The following is an 18619-nucleotide window of genomic DNA, read 5'->3' as shown; positions in this document are numbered from 1 at the left end:
GGACAGTACAATCACATCTGCTAAATTGTAAGGAATGAATTTTTATTTACTGAAGTTCTAGCAGCTATCAAGAAGTTAGAACCAGGGGTGAAATCCAGCAGGTTCTGACAGGTTCTGGAGAACCAGTAGCGGAAATTTTGAGTAGTTTGGAGAACCGGCAAATACCACCTCTGGCTGGCCCCAAAGTGGGGTGGGAATGGAGATTTTGCAGTATCCTTCCCCTGCCACACTCACCAAGCCACGCCCACCAAGCCACATCATGCCCATCAAGCCATGCCCACAGAACTGGTAGTAAAAAGATTTGGATTTCACCATTTGTTAGAACAGTGGTTGGTGATTTCAAGTCAGAAACAAGTCAGAAACAATTAACATAGTAATTTGTGGCTAAAAGGAATTGATCTTAGTTCACTAACTATTTTTTTAAAAAATTTCTTCCATTGAGCTACAATTTAGGTGAGCAATAAGTCACCTTGCTCTCTTTGATTTCACTCTCAGCTATTTTGGTAACTTTGTAAGGAGCTCACCGATGCTGAAAACTTTCTTTAAAAATGAAATGCATATGTTTAAAGCAATCGCAGAGCAAACATGTTTTACGTTAGCTCGAAAAGGCTCAGTGTGCTTCCCGAAAAGTCATTTTATTCTTTGAAAATTGATGCCCTCATTGGTTAGCAATGTATATATTAAACATCTCATATTTTGTGGAATAAGCAGTTTGGAATAGAGCAAGGACAATACTGCCATGAACCGATACCCTTAAAATAAGAAAGATTTATGAAACTTAAGCAAAAAAATTACTTGATAATCCGGATTTTTGGGGAGGGAGCTTGTAATATAAGCTAATTTGATTAACAGTGCATGGTATAATCAAATTACAGAAAATGAATAGCACTCCTATTGCCTTCTCAAAGGCCAGAGTCTAAGGTCGTTGCTGCCACTCCATAGTAAATCTTTCCGAGGCAAGTTTTAAGAATTAGGAGTTATGTGAACTCTTAACATTGCTGATGCGTTCAGTTTTAAAAATCATACACTAATAATGTTAGATCCCTGCAGCTGGTGTACTTGTGGATTGACATGGCTAATTGGCATTGGCATGTTAGCCCCAGGAAACCTCATCTGTCACTTCAGCACCGGAATTCTGACAGGAGCCAGAGAAATTATTCAAGATTTTCTCTCCTTTGTTCTTACGCAGGGCAGCCTTGCTTTTCCCTTTTCTGGAACGCTTTTCAGATTTTTAATCTAAAAATGCTTGCGTTCTGAGCGAGGTTCTTTTTTTGAGCGTTCATTTATTATTATTATTTTTTCCTGCAGTGAATGAACGCACAACATGCATGTGATGGAGAAGGAAGGAAAAGCAAAGAGAAATATATGACAAGGCTTTTTTTATATATATATAAAAGATATAACGTGTGCCGTATCAAGCTGCGATATTTAATGTGATATTTTACGTCTGTTCAGCACTGTTGGAAGAAATGTCCTTCTGGGTTCAGTTCCAAGTGGGAAGAAAGACACTGGAAACACGGAGACAAAGATGGAAAGATGGTTTAATGCCTTGGAGCTCCTGGGTGAAAAGGGTGATCACATGCTTCAAGATGTTGGGTGAAGAAAAAAAACGGCCGAGAGGCTGAGAATGCCCTGGTTTTATGCCCTCTCTGGTCCCCACCCTAGAGTTTCCTGTTCCTGTGCATCCTGATTGGTTGTCAGACTCCCGGGGGCGGGGGTCTTAGCTAACTTTGTAGGGTGTCTCCCAGGCTTGGTTGGAGCCTTGCTGGCTGATGTAATCTTCCCAGGTGTCATGTGGTGAGATCTGTTGCTAGATGGGTAGAGGTTTAATCCTATCTTTGTTATGTAGAATATTCCATTTTTCTAGGAGAGGGGTGGATGCTAATTTCCTACAGTGCTATACTAGATTGTGCATTGAGAAGCAAAAAATTCAGGATTTTCTGACCAACTTCAAATATGTTACAAGTGTGTTTGAGCAATGATTCAGGCGGACTAGATACGTTTTGTAGTTTCATTTTGATGTTTCTCCTATTGCATCATGGATATAGTCGGCTATGATGAGTTTCCCAAACAAGTAACAATTAAAGCTATAAAATAAAAATTGCAAGACATGTAGCAAAGCTATCTCTTCTAGTTTTGTAACTCCCCCCTCCTAAAACAACAACAACCAACTACAAATCTTCAAAATTCTACAGTAGAAAAGAAAACTAACATTTTTACCAATTATAGAGGATTCTGGCCAGATGGACCTCACTAGAAGACAGTTGGGAAGTGACCTTCCTTGAGAGAACAAGGTAGCTTTTGTCTCGGATGTCACTGAAATGTGAATGCTTGACAATTTATTACTTGTAAATAAAGATATCTCTTTAGCTAGTTTCTGTTTGGGAACTCCCAGCTTGAAATACTGACTGCTCTTTAGAAGGCCAGATCCTGAAGATGAAACTCAAATACTATGGCCACCTAATGAGAAGGAAGGACTCACTGGAGAAGAACCTAATGCTGGGAACGATTGAGGGCGAAAGAAGAAGGGGACGGCAGAGAATGAGGTGGCTGGATGGAGTCACTGAAGCAGTCGGTGTGAGCTTAAATGGACTCCAGAGGATGATAGAGGACAGGAAGGCCTGGAGGAAAGTTATCCATGGGGTCGTGATGGGTCGGACACGACTTCACAACTGACAACAACAAAGCTTGAAATAAGAAAAATTGAAGTGACAACCTTTCCATCTGTAATAAAATCTACCTGATGCATCTCTATCTGATTTCCTGCTTTGAGTTTCCTTTTTTTTTTGCCAATCTTCACTGGAATAAAACTGGTTCTAGCACATCTCTTCACTGATGATATTACCTCATTTTTCCTTCTCAACAAAGAGGCATACAGAAGTTGGATTTCCTGCCTCCAGGGTAAAACTGCCAATTCCCTTGCTAGGAATGCAGTGTGCTATTGTAAAACCAGAATAGAAAATGTTCCTTGAAATCAAATACATCTGTAAATTTGATGCGTGTGTGCTTATAACAAGATATGTATGCTTACAATAAGAGTAGGTTCGGACCGGTTTGGGCGAACCGGTAGTGATAAAAGCTACCGGTTCAGACGAACCAGTATTTCCGATGATCAGCTGTGCCGTGCGATTTATATTTGCTAGAAAGCAGGAAATCCTACTTTCTAGGAAATCTAAATCGCGCGGCACAGCTGTTCCCCCCCTCACTGTTCTACTTACCTTGGAAAAGGCTGCTTAAGCCTTCTTTTTCAGCATTGCGGGGCAGCGCCTGTGATCACACATGCGCACGTACAGCGAACTGGTAGCAGACCTCGGAGGATTTCACCACTAAATAAGAGGTATAGTTTCTTCCTCCTCCTGAAAAATTTTAGAAAGTTAATCTCCCGCAAGTTTAGCGTGGACCAACTTTCAGAACGGCCCTCTGGTTTTTTTGTTTTTTTTTTCAAAAATGTCAAAATTTATATTGCATTTTACTTAGTATGTCAATTAATAATTCAAAATGTGTAGTCCATGATGCTCTTTGAATCAAAGGTTCTGTAGTTCAGCCCTATCTTCTCTTCTGCTGGTTATTTTAAAATATCTTTGACTGCAGCATTTGCAATCTCTAAATTAAATGCTCTTGAGATGTAAGCCTGAATTTTGTTCCCACTTTTAACACAGAAAACATCAAGTCTTCTCCCACTGTTGTCCTAAGTCTCAGAAAAAATGACGATTTTTAAGTAAGAAAGCAGTTTTTTAGAAAGTGATTACAGAATACTGAAGTTGAACCCATGGGAATTCAAGGCTGTTATGTAAACAGTTTTTGGAACTGACAGATGGGGGAGGCTGACCATTTGAGATCTTGTATCTTCAGTGAGAAACTCCTTGGGTCTTCATTAATGGTTAGTTGGGGGTAGGGGGGAGAAGGCTGACTCTACCAAAGATTGTAAAAGTCAAACTTGATGGAAGGCAGTTCAAGGAGTCTGGCATTGCAAAAACTGAAAATAAACTTCTCTTTTACTTGTTCTATAAAAGGAAAGACAAGCCTTCATCTTATTTAGGGGGAAAAAAAAAAGAATCCTAGATTACACTCAGTTTGAGTTTATTTGAAGACTCGTGTTCAAATAATTGTTATAATATTGTTTTACAAAATAGTTTCTACTCGATTTAAGAAACTGAGGTTTCTTCACCTTGAGTTGGGAGATAAAATTCAGAATTAGAATAGAGTTGGAGGGGAAGTTATTGCCTGTATTGGGGTTGTGGTGGCCTAGCATTTAAGATGTTGGGCTTGTCAACCCAGAAAGCTGGCAGTTCAAGCCCCAAGTACCCTGTGATAGGATGAGCTACTGTAATCGGAATTCAGCAGGTTCGGACTGGTTCGGGTAAACCGGTAGTGGAAATCGCAGGTGGGCCCGCCCACCCACCCCAGCTCTATGCTGTCCTATTTAGGCATGTTTTTAAGGCTGCGCGCATGCACGGAAGTGGTGCGTGCAAGCAAAGTGAGTGCGTGTGCGCACCCACATTTGCAAACCAGTAGGGAAAGTAAGTGGATATCACCCCTGCTACTGTTACTTGCCCAGGCTTCTGGTAACCTCGCAGGTTGAAAGCATGCAAATGCGAGTAGATAAATAGGTACCACTTTGGTGGGAAAGTAACATCATTTTGTGCGCCTCGGCAGATAGTCATGCTGACCACATGGAAGTGTCTCTGGACAATGCTGGCTCCCTCAGCCAAGAAACAGAGATGAGCACTGCTCACTAGAGTCGGACACGACTGGATAGGCAAAGTCTTTACCTTTATCTTTTTTTATTGCCTGTATGAATGGCTGAAGGGACATGGTGGCTCAGTGGCTAAGACGCTGAGCTTGTCGATTGAAAGATCGGCAGTTCAGCGGTTCAAATCCCTAGTGTCGCTCCCATTACTTGTCCCAGCTTCTGCCAACCTAGCAGTTCGAAAGCAGGTAAAAAATACAAGTAGAAAAACAGGGACCACCTTTGGTGGGAAGGTAACAGCGTTCCGTGCGCCTTTGGCATTTAGTCATGCTGGCCATATGACCACGGAGATGTCTTCATACAGCGCTGGCTCTTCGGCTTTGAAACGGAGATGAGCACCACCCCCTAGAGTCGGGAAGGACTAGCAGATATGTGCGAGGGGACCCTTTCCCTTTACCTATGCATTGCTAATGTTTTGACATAGACGTCTATAAGAATATATTTATTAGATCAGATTTGGTACATAAAACAATCACAAATTGTTTAAAGATAAAGGTGGGATCTGAAAAAACAAACAAACAAAATAAATAATAAAACATTTGACATCAGTTTTGGTATCTGTGTCCTTCCTCTTACACATGCTTGTCACTATGTCCAATGTTTCTCCTTAAATGATTTTGCTAAAATTATTCAGTAGCTCCGAAAGGCTTGGAGTTATTTAATTATTAAAGAACCTAATTATGGATACAACATGCAGTTTGAAAGCACAGTTGAGATTGGTTCACAGTAATTATAACTTGTTCTATATTTTTGTTGCAGGCAAACACCATATCTTGTAAATATGAGCTGTTATTAAGCTTGAAAAAATAGGATTAAATGTCAAATGCAAATATTGTGTGAGTTTGGTATGTAAACTATCAAGACATCAGTGCAAGGATTAAAACGTGTCTTTCTAGATGAGGAGATGGACAGGAAATTGACCTCTGAATCTGGAAAGTTGCTGAATTGCAGTTTCTCTCATTTCACAAGCATAATACAAATAGAGGTGCCAAAATATGTGGATGGCACTAGCTCTTAATTAAATCTTCAAATATTTAGTCTATTACAGACAAATAGTGCTTCAAGGTGGAGTTGATAATAGCGGCAGAAAAAATTAGTCAGTTGGGGGGTGGGGGGGAGGCTGACAATTACACAGTATCTTTTTAATATTTTCTTTTTATTTTAATGTCGCACAAAAGTTTACACAAAAATTGTGTAAACATTTTCAGGTCCATTTCTCCTAATGTATACATTTTTTGCAAGCCATTTCTCATAAAGCCATTTCTCATAAACAAATGACATATATTATTTCTAATGTATTCATATTCTATGTACAACATTTGACTGAGAATTGCAACCCAGTTCAGAAAAATGCAAACAATGATTGGTATTTAAATTTTGCATAAGTAATTCTATTGATTTGCTTGCATTAATTTCACAAATATAAACTAGGTGGGTGGATGCGTATTAAAATACACATTGGATTAACTTCTCCCTTCTTATGCCTATCTTCCCAGCAGTCATCATTGCAGATATTCAATTCTTTGTAGGAAGGCCAAAGAAATTCATCTGATAAAAATCTGCTTAATGTATTTGGAAATTTTCCGCTGCAACCAAGAATGAGAAAGCGAGAGACAGATAAATACATGCTATTTGCTTTTCTAACACAAAATAGTTGTTACCTTCTTAAACCTAAACTTTGGCTAATTTGCGGTGACAAAAAGAAAAAAGAAAAAGAATAATAAATAAGAGAAATTTGTTGGGTCTTTTTCCTTATCCCAGGAACACACTGGCTGTCTTTGATAGATGTCTTAATCTTGTAATTATTGTAAAGCTTTCAAAACCTTGTGATACTCTCATTGAAGGGCTAGCTAATTTTCTTTTGAAGGAATTCAATTAGGAGCTATTACAATGGCTTATTGCTTCAGGTTACGAAACCTTGGAGCTAAGTTGGCTAAGTAATTTTTTTTAAAAAATAGTTCATGAGGCAGCACTTTCCTTAGCTCTCAGTGTTTCAGTAGCTACAAAAATTATGCTTACTCCTGCACTTTTGGTGAGAGTCTTTTAACATATGGCTCCAATTCATGTTTTAATCAGAATGTGGAAGTCATTACCGCGACATCTGAAACTGAGGTAGCAATAAAAAATTATCACAAACAAGACAGCAGACACAAATTATTTTGTGTTTATTAATGGGTGGCCTTTTGGAAACTTCCCCCCTCATCTTAATTGATTCCAGATATTTAAAAAAAAAATGAAATTGTTTTGATGGATATTCCACCCATGTTAAATTTGAGCTGCCTCAGTGGGACTAAAGTTGTCAGCCATTATTGTCTGTCTTCAAAGATTTTGGTGATGATAATCAGGCTGGTGGGTTTACCAGACACTGTTTTCAAAACAAACAGACCGACTTGCTGCTTTTCTTCTCCAGTACATTATTTTGCTTTAGTTCCCCCCACCCACCCACAACTGACCAGTTTTGCTTGATGAGAGAACTAGAGTTAAATCAGATCAACTGGAAATAGATTACAGGAAGTCCTCGACTTACGACAAAATTTCTATTTCTAAGCAAGACAGTTGTTAATGGCACTTAGCAATAGCACTTAGACTTATATAACACTTCACAGTGCTTTCACACCCCTCTCTAAGCGATTTATAGAGTCAGCATATTCCCCCAATGATTTGGGTCCTCATTTTACCCAACTCGGAAGGCTGGAAGGCTGAGTCAACCTTGAGCCTGGTGAGATTTGAACTGCCAAATTTCAGGCAGCCAGCAGGATTAGCCTGCAATACTGCATTCTAACCACTGCGCCACTGGGGCTCATTAAATGAGATTTGCTTCATTTTATGATCTTTCTTGCCATGATCTTAATTGTTTTTGTATTTTGCATTTTCAGATGTCTTATGGCTAATTGGTAAAATATTGTTACTTATTACAGAATAGCTCATGTGTAAGTGGGTTCTACTAGGTCTGCCTTAGAAAAAAGCCAAGTTCTTTTGTTCAATTCTTGCTTGATTTTCTTTTTAAACAGAAGAAAAAGAACAAGTAAAAAGAGAAAAGGGGGAAAAGTGACGTAGAAATATAATATTAATAAATGGGCAAAGGAGATTACTAAGATTGTACAGTTCTCATTGTCATTGATAATGTCATTGTGAGAAATTAAGCGTAAAAGACAAAGCACAATACTTTTAACAATATGAGAAAGGATTTGAATTCCTGAGCTAAGTGTTGAAATCTTCATTTTTTGGTTAAAAATACAAAAGAAAAAAACTTGTTAAAACATGATGGATAAATATTTAGTTTACAACTTCCCCTTCGTTGTACATTCTGGCTGATGTACAATATTTCTAAACCATTATTTTCTGAAAGAAAAACCAGAAAGTCCAGTGGCCTCTTGAAAAAGCACATTTGAGACATTATTTTCTGTGTGTATTTCTAATTTCAGTTCTTTAGTTACTATTTCCTCTTTAAAACCATATTCTACATATTTGGATTTGATTTGTGTATAATATATAGACTATATGGAAGCTATTATTGTTTAAATTTGGTTAAACGTCTGAATATAGTCTTCGTTCTTTTTCATTCTGCCATTACTGGATATTCTCTGCTAGTTTAATTTCCCAGTATAATATCATTGTTAACATATCTCTTTTCCAATTTTGCACTAACTTTATCCGTGCAGCTGTGAACATAAATCTTAGTAATTTGTGATATTTTTTGCTAGTATGTTTTGGAATTATGCCTAATGGGAAGAATTGTGGTTTTATTTGAAATTTGATTTCTAAAATTTTTCGAATAGTGCTGTGTATTTCTTTCCAGGACTTTTGAGGTTTTTTTTTACATGTCTGAAAAATGTTAAAATGTTCCTTCTGTCTCATTGCATTTATTTCTATATAATTTGGCTTTCTTGACAATTATTGGTGGAATTGTGTACCAGCTATTAAACGTTTTGTACACCTTCCTTCTTGAGTTGCAACCTGTGATGGGTTTAATAGATTTCTTCCATAGTTTCTTCCCATTCTTCCCATTGTTGTGTTATGATACTTTCTTTAAATTTTGCATCCAAGTTATTATAAGGTTTATAATTTGTTCCCTCTGTGTTGCATATCTGAGATGGCTGCCCAGTCTCTTCTTAAAAACCTCCAGGGATGCAGCACCCAGAACTTCTGGAGGCAATCCGTTCCACTGATCATTTGTTCTCACTGACAGTAAATTAGTTGTTAATTCTTGGTTGGATTTCTCTTTGTTAAGGTGCATCCATTACTTCTCATCTTGTCTTCAGGTACTTTGGAGAATAAGTTGATCCTCTCCTCTCTGTGACAGACTCTCAAATATTGGAAGACAGGTAGCATGCCACCTCTTCCTTTCATTAGACTAAAAAGGTAAAGGTTCCCCTCGCACATATGTGCTAGTCGTTCCTGACTCTAGGAGGCGGTGCTCATCTCCGTTTCAAAGTCGAAGAACCAGCGCTGTACGAAGACGTCTCCGTGGTCATGTGGCCGGCATGACTAAACACCAAAGGTCCAGGGAACGCTGTTCTCTTCCCACCAAAGGTGGTCCCTATTTTTCTACTTGCATTTTTTACGTGCTTTCGAACTGCTAGGTTGGCAGAAGCTGGGACGAGTAACGGAGCTCTCCCTGTTACGCAGCACTAGGGATTCAAACCGCTGAACTGCTCACTTTTTGATCGACAAGCTCAGCTTCTTAGCCACTGAGCCACCAGATATATCCAATTCTTTCAACCGTTCTTCATATATTTTAGACTCCAGCACTTCCTTCCTTCCTTCCTTCCTTCCTTCCTTATTTATTTATTTATTTATTTATTTATTTATTTATTTATTTATTTATTTATTTTTGTAAATAATTTTTATTGTTTTCCAAAACTCTAATACATAATGTACTAGAGATAGTCTCCAGCCCTTTAATCACCTTTGCTGCTTCTTTCTGCACTTTTTCCAAGTCTCGACATCTTTTTTATATGGCAGTCACCAAAATTGGAAACAGTATTCCAGGTATTGTCTTACCAAAGCAGTATAAAGTGGTATTAACACTTCACGTGATAGCAATAACAATAGCATTTAGACTTATATATCACTTCACAGTGCTTTACAGCCCTCTCTAAGCGGTTTATAGAGTCAGCATATTGCCCCCAACAATGTGTGACCTGATAATATCCCACTGTTAATGAAGCCTAGAACTGTATTGACTTTTTTACACTGCTCGGTCATACTTAAGTGATTGTTCATTAGGACTCCTAGATGCCTCTCACAGTTTTTTTTTTTTTTTAATTTGATTTATATGCCGTCCTTCTCCGGAGACTCAGGGCGGCTTACAATGAGTTAAGCAATACTGCAAGCAGTTACTGCTGTTGAGCAGGTACCAACATCTAAATCTGCTCATTTACTTTTTCTTGGCTAACTTTTGATTTATGCAAGTCATATAGAAGTTTAGGAAAGAGAAAGTTAATCAGTTTAGTATGCATTACATTTATAATTCTGTGTCATGTGCATAATGAACAGAACAATGTTCAGTTGTGTAAAAATTCCTACCGCATTTAAAACATTTGAAAATACTTGAAATATTTTCATGGAATTTTTCAACGTTTGTTCTTCTACCGGTAAGCCTTGCTATAAAGCCCAGTAGATTAAATTAAAAAAAGAGGTCAGTTTTTCAAATAGGAAACACTTTTATAACATATGAATGGGTTGCCCGACCTTTTAACTATTTTACCCAATTGATTGTAAATCTTTAGTTTCACTTTGAAGGTACTCCAAAGTAAATATTGCACCAACTAGTTCTATATCAGATTACACGCATCCTTTCTCAAAAATGATTCAGTTCTAATTAGCCATCAGTCTAGACAGAAGGCAGCAGTAAGTTTTTAAGTTTTGTTGTTCTGCTTCTGATTAGTTTGGAGGCTTTGTAAGGCATGCGACTATTGAAATAAAACTTTGTTGGTCACCCAAATTGGATGCAATTGGTAATCCTTATATGTGAAGTTGTAGTAAATCACTGGTAGTTGGACAAGATGCATTTTTTTGCAGTTTGAATTTATGTATAAATGACCTGGATGACTGAGAACCTATTTAGAAAGTTGTAAAATTGGTCGCAGCTCTCTTAACTGTCTTGCTTAACAACGGAAATTCTGGTCCCAACTGGGATTGTAAATCAAGGACTACCTATTTTTACTTTTGCCCATGTACATTTGTTTGTTTGTTTCATTTCTTTCTTCTTGGAAACAAATGTGCATCTCTCATAGATACAGTATATTTTATGTTCCTATAGTTTATTTAGGGACACAGTGGCTCAGTGGCTAAGACGCTGAGCTTGTCGATCAAAAGGTCGGCAGTTCAGCGGTTCGAATCCCTAGTGCTACATAACGGGGTGAGCTCCCGTTACTTGTCCCAGCTTCTGCCAACCTAGCAGTTCGAAAGCAGGTAAAAAATGCAAGTAGAAAAATAGGGACTACCTTTGGTGAGAAGGCAACAGTGTTCTGTGCGCCTTTGGCGTTGAGTCATGCTGGCCACATGACCATGGAGACGTCTTCGGACAGCGCTGGCTCTTCGGCTTTGAAACGGAGATGAGTACTGCCCCCTAGAGTTGGGAACGACTAGCACATATGTGCAAGGGGAACCTTTACCTTTACAGTTTATTTATGTAATCGATTTATATTTCCATTCATTTAAATATGTGACTTATGGAACATAAGGCACAAGCGATACGTAAGTCTGACTATTTCAACTGCTGATACTTTTTTTTGGGTGAAACTTCCTTCAAATTATAATTTCTAGTTATTTATTTGTTTTTAAAGAACTTCCCCAGTTTTTCACTCCATTTGGAAAAGCCTCAGCTTTCAGTCTTTCTTTGTCTTGACTCTTGAGGTCAAATTATAACTTATAACATTTTGTGTCTTTGAGAGCTGTCGTGTTAGCTTTTTTTCTTTTTAATAGACTCAGATTTTTATTTATTTTATTTTATTTTATTTTGAATTTGTATACCGCCCTTCTCCCTGAGGACTCAGGGCGGTGAACAGCCAAGTAAAAACATCAAGTACAAATATTAAAATACAGTTAAAATATACATATATAAATTTGGCCCCATTAATTAAAAACAATAAACAAAACACTTAAAAAAACTTAAAAAAATTAGGCCAGCCCGGCTTGCTGGAAAAGGAAGGTTTTAAGGGCACGGCGGAAGGCACCGAGGTCTTGGATTCTCCTTATCTCTGGAGGCAATTGATTCCAGAGGGTAGGTGCCCCCACAGAGAAGGCCCTCCCCCTGGGGGTCACCAGCCTGCACTGTTTGGCTGATGGCACCCCGAGGAGGCCCTCTCTGTGGGAGCGCACGGGTCGATGGGAGATTGTCGGTGGCAGCAGGCGGTCTCGAAGATAGCTAGGCCCTATGCCATGGAGCGCTTTAAAGGTGATAACCAACACCTTGAAGCGCACCCGGAAGACCACTGGGAGCCAGTGCAGCTCGCGCAGGAGCGGTGTTACATGGGAGCGCCAGGCTGCTCCCGTCACTACCCGCGCTGCTGCATTCTGGACCAGTTGGAGCCTCCGGGTGCTCCTCAAGGGGAGCCCCATGTAGAGAGCGTTGCAGTAGTCAAGGCGAGAGGTGACGAGGGCATGAGTGACTGTGCACAGGGAATCCCGATCAAGAAAGGGCCGCAACTGGCGGATCAGGCGAACCTGACAAAAGGTCCCCCTGGTTACAGCTGTCAGATGTTCCTCCAAGGACAGCTGCCTATCCAGGAGGACTCCCAGATTGCGAGCCCTCTCTGTGGGGGCCAACGACTCGCCCCCAATAGTCAGTGATGGAGTCAACTGACTATATCGGGATGCCGGGAGCCACAGCCACTCAGTCTTGGAAGGGTTGAGCCTGAGCCTGTTCCTCCCCATCCAGATCCGCACAGCCTCCAGGCACTGGGACATCACTTCAAGGGCATCGTTGGGGTGGCCTGGGGTGGAGATGTACAGCTGGGTGTCATCAGCGTACTGGTGGTATCTCACCCCAAAGCCACGGATGATCTCGCCCAGCGGCTTCACATAAATGTTGAACAGGAGGGGCGAGAGGACCGACCCCTGAGGCACTCCACATATAAGAGGCCTTGAGGTCGACCTCTGCCCACCTGCCAACACGAACTGCGACCGGTCGGAGAGAAAGGAGGAGAACCACCGTAATACGGTGCCCCCCATCCCCAACTCTTCCAGCCGGTGCAGCATGATACCATGGTCGATGGTATCAAAAGCCGCTGAGAGGTCTAACAGGACCAGAACAGAGGAACAACCCCTGTCCCGAGCCCTCCAGAGATCATCAACCAACGCGACCAATGCCGTTTCCGTGCTGTGCCCAGGCCTGAAACCAGACTGGAACGGATCTAGATAGGATGTTTCCTCCAAGAATTGTGGAAACTGTCGCGCGACCACACTCTCAACAACCTTCGCCAGGAAGCGAAGGTTGGAGACAGGACGATAGTTGGCCAATATTGCCGGATCCAGGGACGGCTTCTTGAGGAGAGGCCTCACCACCGCTTCTTTCAAAGCGGCGGGGAGGTGACCCTCACTCAACGAAGCGTTGATAACACCCTGGAGCCAGCCTCGTGTAACCTCCCGGGAGGCCAGTACCAACCAGGAGGGACACGGGTCCAGTAAACATGTGGCCGCACTAAGTCTCCCCAAAATCCTATCCACATCATCCGGAGTCACAGCATCAAACTCCTCCCAGGTAACATTCTCAAGACTATTCCTCGTCACCCTGCCCTGATCTACCCAGTCAGAGTCCAAATCCCCCCGGATCTGAGCGATTTTGTCATACAGGTATTGTCCGAAATCCTCCGCCCTGCCTTCCAAGGGATCCTCCCGCGCTCCCGGATGGAGCAGGGAGCGGGTTACCCTGAACAGGGCGGCCGGACGATTCCCTGATGACGCAATAGAGGCGGAAAAGTAGTTAAACTTTGCCGTCTTTATCGCCACTAGGTAGGTCTTAATATGCGACCTTACCAGTGTTCGGTCAGATTCAGCGAGACTGGCCCTCCAACCACTCTCTAGGCGTCTTTTCCGGCGTTTCATCTCCCTCAGCTCCTCGGTGAACCAAGGAGCCGCGAGGGATCGACACCGGGTCAGAGGCCGCAAAGGCACGACTCGATCCAAGGCCCCACCAGCCGCCCGATCCCAGGCAGCTACCAGGTCCTCGGCCGAGTCGTGTGCCAGATCTTCAGGAATTGGCCCAAGCTCCATCTGGAACCTATCGGGATCCATCAGGCGCCTGGGGCGGATCCATCTAATTGGGTCCGCCTCCCTGCGGCGGGGTGTAGCGGTTCGAAGGTCCAGACGAAGGAGTGAGTGATCTGACCATGACAAGGGTTTCATGTCTATATCCCCTATAATAAGACCACTCAACCACTGGCCAGAGACAAAAATCAGGTCCAGCGTGTGTCCCCCCCTGTGAGTGGGGCCATGAACTAACTGGGTCAGGTCCATGGCCGTCATGGAAGCCATGAACTCCCGAGCCATCTCTGACGTTTCACCAACGGACGGCAGATTGAAATCACCCATGACCATAAGCCTGGGTGTATCAACTGCCACCGTGGCTATCACGTCGAGTAGCTCGGGCAGGGCCGTTGCCACGCGGCAGGGAGCCAGGTACGTAAGCAGCAAGCCCATCTGAACCCCATGACCCCATCTCACAAAGAGATAATAGAATTAGAGGTTATAATGAGTTTGCAGATACTTGATTGAATTCATGCCATGCCTGATAGGAATCTGATCGCAACCAAATAATTGGCATTCTGTCTTGAAAAATAATTGACGTGCTGTTTAAATGGAATGAAGAAACATTACACTGTCACCTGTTGGCATTTTGCATCTGGTATTTAATGAAGCAATATGCAGCCCTGGGTGAAAAATGCACCCGTTTCTATTGGATTTAATTACTGCTTATTTGGCTAATGACTTGGGCTGGGGCCAGGAATTCATAATATGCACGAATCTTTTGGGCTTGTGTGTGTTGTTTAAATTTAATGATGTTCTTTAGCGGAAGGGTAAGAATTGGATCTGGCTTCTATCCAGAATTTTTAACCAAAAATTGTGGTTACAGTTGTCCTTAAGACCACATTAAGTCTATCCCTGGTTTTCTTTGCAAGACATGTTGACAATTATTTGAAAGGTAGAACAACTGTTTTTCTGACATTTGTAGGCATGAGGAATGATGTTGGTTAATACTGGAAAACAGAGTGTATGCCTCAATATATTAATTAATGCCTAAAAACAATATACGACCAGCCCAGAATGGAAATGGAAATGGAAATGGGCTGGTTGCCTAGCAAGAAGAACTGATGGCAGGTGGACCAAGGCAGTCATAGAATGGGTTCCACTTGATTAAAAAGTGTCCATGAAAGAGACCCAATGAGCCATAGTGGTGCAGTGGTTAGAATGCAGTACTGCAGGCTACTTCTGCTGACTGTCAGCTACCTGCAATTTGGCAGTTCGAATCTCACCAGGCTCAAGCTTCACTCAGCCTTCCATCCTTCCGAAGTCGGTAAAAGAGCCTTGATAGTACAGGGGTTTAGTGCACCCTGTTATTAACACAGCTGCCTGCAATTTCTGCTGGTTCGAATCTCTCCAAGGCTCAAGGTTGACTCAGCCTTCCATCCTTTCTAAGGTAGGTGAAATGAGGACCCAGTTTGTGGGGGCAATAAGCTGACTTTGTATAAAATATACAAAAGAATGAAGGCTATTGCTTAACGCATTGTAAGCCGCCCTGAGTCTCCGGAGAAGGGCGGCATATAAATCAAATTTAAAAAAAAAAAAAAATGAGGACCCAGATTGTTGGGGGCAAGAGGCTGACTCTGTAAACCGCTTTGAGAGGGCTGAAAAGCAATGTGAAGCGGTATATAAGTCTTAAGTGCTATTGCTATTGCTAAAACAAGATGAAGTGATGACATCAGCAAGTATAGGTTGGAAACATGTAGGTTGGAAACATGCAGAAGAGGCCTTCATCCTTCAGTGGATAGACAAGGACTAGAATGATGATGTTGGTTATGGATACTTATTATATGGTATTCTACAGTGCATTCTCTTTATATCAGGGGTCTCCAACCTTGGCCACTTTAAGACTTGTGGACTTCAACTCCCAGAATTCCCCAGCCAGCATGGGAATTCTGGGAGTTGAAGTCCACAAGTCTTAAAGTGGCCAAGGTTGGAGACCCCTGCTTTATATAACACAGGACACAGTTCTCATTGAGCTCATCTTATGACAGCATCATGATTTACTGCTACTATCCCATAACCTCATACTTTCTTTCACAGGCAGGAACAGTTCTGCTTCACTTTATTTTGCCAAGATTGGGGAATGACCCAAATTTGTTTAGATTTAGGTGCTGGATGAAAATGTTTTACAGGCAATCACTGCTTTTATGGAATTGTTTTGAAATATTTTGTTTTTAAATAATCTCATTGGAGGTTATTCATTATTGTATCATTATTTTAGTTATAGCGTATATTTCATTGTAATTTCAATGCTCCTTGGGGAATCTCGGGGTAAGGTGGCAGCAGACATGAGCTTTTGAATTATGTCTTTAGAATTGGCTAGGAAATATTTTTTTTTTTAACTTTTAAGCTCTTATGACTTAATTCCCCCCCCCCCCCCGATACAGATTTGCAGAACTGTTGAAAACTTGTGCCAGTGTATTGTACTAATAACATTTGAAAGAGATTTTTAGGGTTCTATTGCATGAATATTTCCAGGACCATGTTTGTTTATTGCAATATTTTTCTTTAAACCCAGTTACTACATTGTTTATTTATATATATTTAGATCTTCTCTCTTAAAATCCATTCTTCCCATTTTTTTTAATGCGGTCAGTTAATGTTTCTTTTAATACTGCCTTTCATTTGCCAGAAATTCCATCTTCTGTCTTATCTAATTACATAATCCTCTCAATTTTTTTTTAAAGAAAGCTAACTATTGAGATGTTTTGGCTATGATAAGCCTCCTTCCCCCCCCCCCAAACTTTATTTTAAACAGAACACTTCAGAAATATACTTAATCTTCTTAGCATATGTGAATGGTGATTCTATCAAGAACTCCACAGTTCTGGGCTCACCCAAGCTGTGAAACACCCTTTTATCTAAGAAGCTTTGACAACTGAGTTTTAGCTTATGTGAGTACAAGTAAATTAAAGGAGTTCTCTTATCAGTGAAAGAAGAAGGAAAGTTACATAGATCATTGGTTCTCAATAGAAACAAAGGAAGCTTAGCAGTATTGACAGAATGCTCTATTTTGCAAGGTCTTCAAAATGTTGATAGGAAGAACTGATGAAAGAAATCAGTTTTGTGAAGAACACAAAAAGGCTGCATGAAGTTGTCAGCCTTTTAATCTTCAAGGGAATGTAGAATTAGGTCTTGAGACCCGCTTGCAACTTCTGGTGGGTCTAAATGAGAAAATAAATGAGGTCTCTGTCTTGGCAGATGGATTCTTTGCCCCCATCTCACTCACAGTTGAAAGTACAAAGGAATAAAAAAGGCATTGAGAGTTCCTGAAAGGAAGGAGATAAGATACACATGTAATCCATAATTTTTTAAACAACTGCTTTAAGCAAAAAAAAAAAAAAAAAAAAAAAATAGGGTTATTATTATGCATTTAAAAAATAATAATTTCCTACATACTTTAAACATTAACAAACCCACAGTATTCTTAAATGCACGATGAGTTTTTGTAACTCTAACCATTGAATTCTTTTGTATCATGATCAAAGCTGTGTTTTGTTTGACCATTCTCTATATTGTTTTCATTAGTGTTGGTAATGTTGAGAAAAGCATGGTCTTTGTTTGGGAATTTCAAATTTTCTCTTTCACATTTGAACTTTGCACTGAATTAGCCGAGAGATGGATTTAAGGATGGTTATAAATGTAGTTCATTTATTTTCAAGAGATTTAGCTTCTGCTTGGCACAGAAAGGACACTGGGAGGCTCACAATACAAAAACAATGATAAAAAAAAAAGACAATACAACGCACAAACAATGCACAAAAAGTGAATTATGTCCACTTTCCCCCAAATTCTGGGGGAACATTCAAGGCTTTCTGGAAAAATCCTTGGTGTTGGAAGTACATGAATCTATGGGGGGAATCTCATTTCACCATATAGACTCTGTACGAGAGAAGATACATTCCTGGGCCCTGATAGGGAATCAAAAGGGACCCAGAGTGTGCCATCTTGCCAGCTCTTCCTGAATGGGTAGAAAGCTATGAGAGGTGGGTGATTCCTCAAGTAACTCAGTTCTATGCCATGTAGGGTGCGTCTTATATTCCAAATGTAGCCCAGCCTGGCTTCTTAAACAGGTTTCAGAGGCTGAAAAAAGCATCAGAAACGAAGCTTCAGAAAAGAAGTCCCCAAACAGAGGCTTTTTTTCTGAAGCTCTGTTTCGGAGGCTTTCAGAGGCAGGAAATAAAGTATTTTTCTGAAACGGAGTTTCAAAAGTTTCAGAGGCAGAAAAAAAAGCAAAAAAAAAGCAAGGCACAGAGCTCACAATCTGTTGCTAAAATTCACCTCTGGGAACAGCTGATTGGGGGTATTCCGGGAGGCTGATCCACCCACCAATCAGCTTTTTTCTTATTTTCCTCCCCAAAAACTAAGGTGCGTCTTATACTCCGGTGCATCTTATACTACAAAAAATACGGTAAATGCCCTGTGAATGTTGTAATTTCAAAAAGCAGAACATTTTATTTCAAATATTCTCTCTTTTTGCCTGCAGGCCACAGAAGCACTATTCCGCATGGGAGTATCAAGAGGAGCAATTACTCCTTTAAGACATGGAGAGGTAAAACTTTTTTTCCCCCCTGCATGTGTGGTATGGGTTTTAAAAGTGAACTTGGGTGAAGCAGGTTG

General features: G+C 40.7%; 1 protein-coding gene across 1 annotated transcript in view; it reads left to right on the top strand.

Moving 5' to 3' along the window:
* TMEM135 (transmembrane protein 135) overlaps nucleotides 1-18619 on the top strand; it is a 178667-nt gene that overhangs the window by 44689 nt on the left and 115359 nt on the right. The window contains exon 5 of the mRNA XM_070944028.1: nucleotides 18486-18551. Coding sequence (XP_070800129.1) covers nucleotides 18486-18551 — 66 coding nt within the window. The remainder of the gene's footprint in view (nucleotides 1-18485; nucleotides 18552-18619) is intronic.

This window comes from Pituophis catenifer, unplaced genomic scaffold (genome assembly GCF_029215685.1).
Source record: "Pituophis catenifer annectens isolate HBS135680 unplaced genomic scaffold, rPitCat1.0.hap2 SCAF_4, whole genome shotgun sequence".
Classification (NCBI taxonomy): Eukaryota; Metazoa; Chordata; class Lepidosauria; order Squamata; family Colubridae; genus Pituophis; species Pituophis catenifer.
Note: the sequence above shows the minus strand (reverse complement) of the source record. Positions and strands in the feature narration are given on the sequence as shown.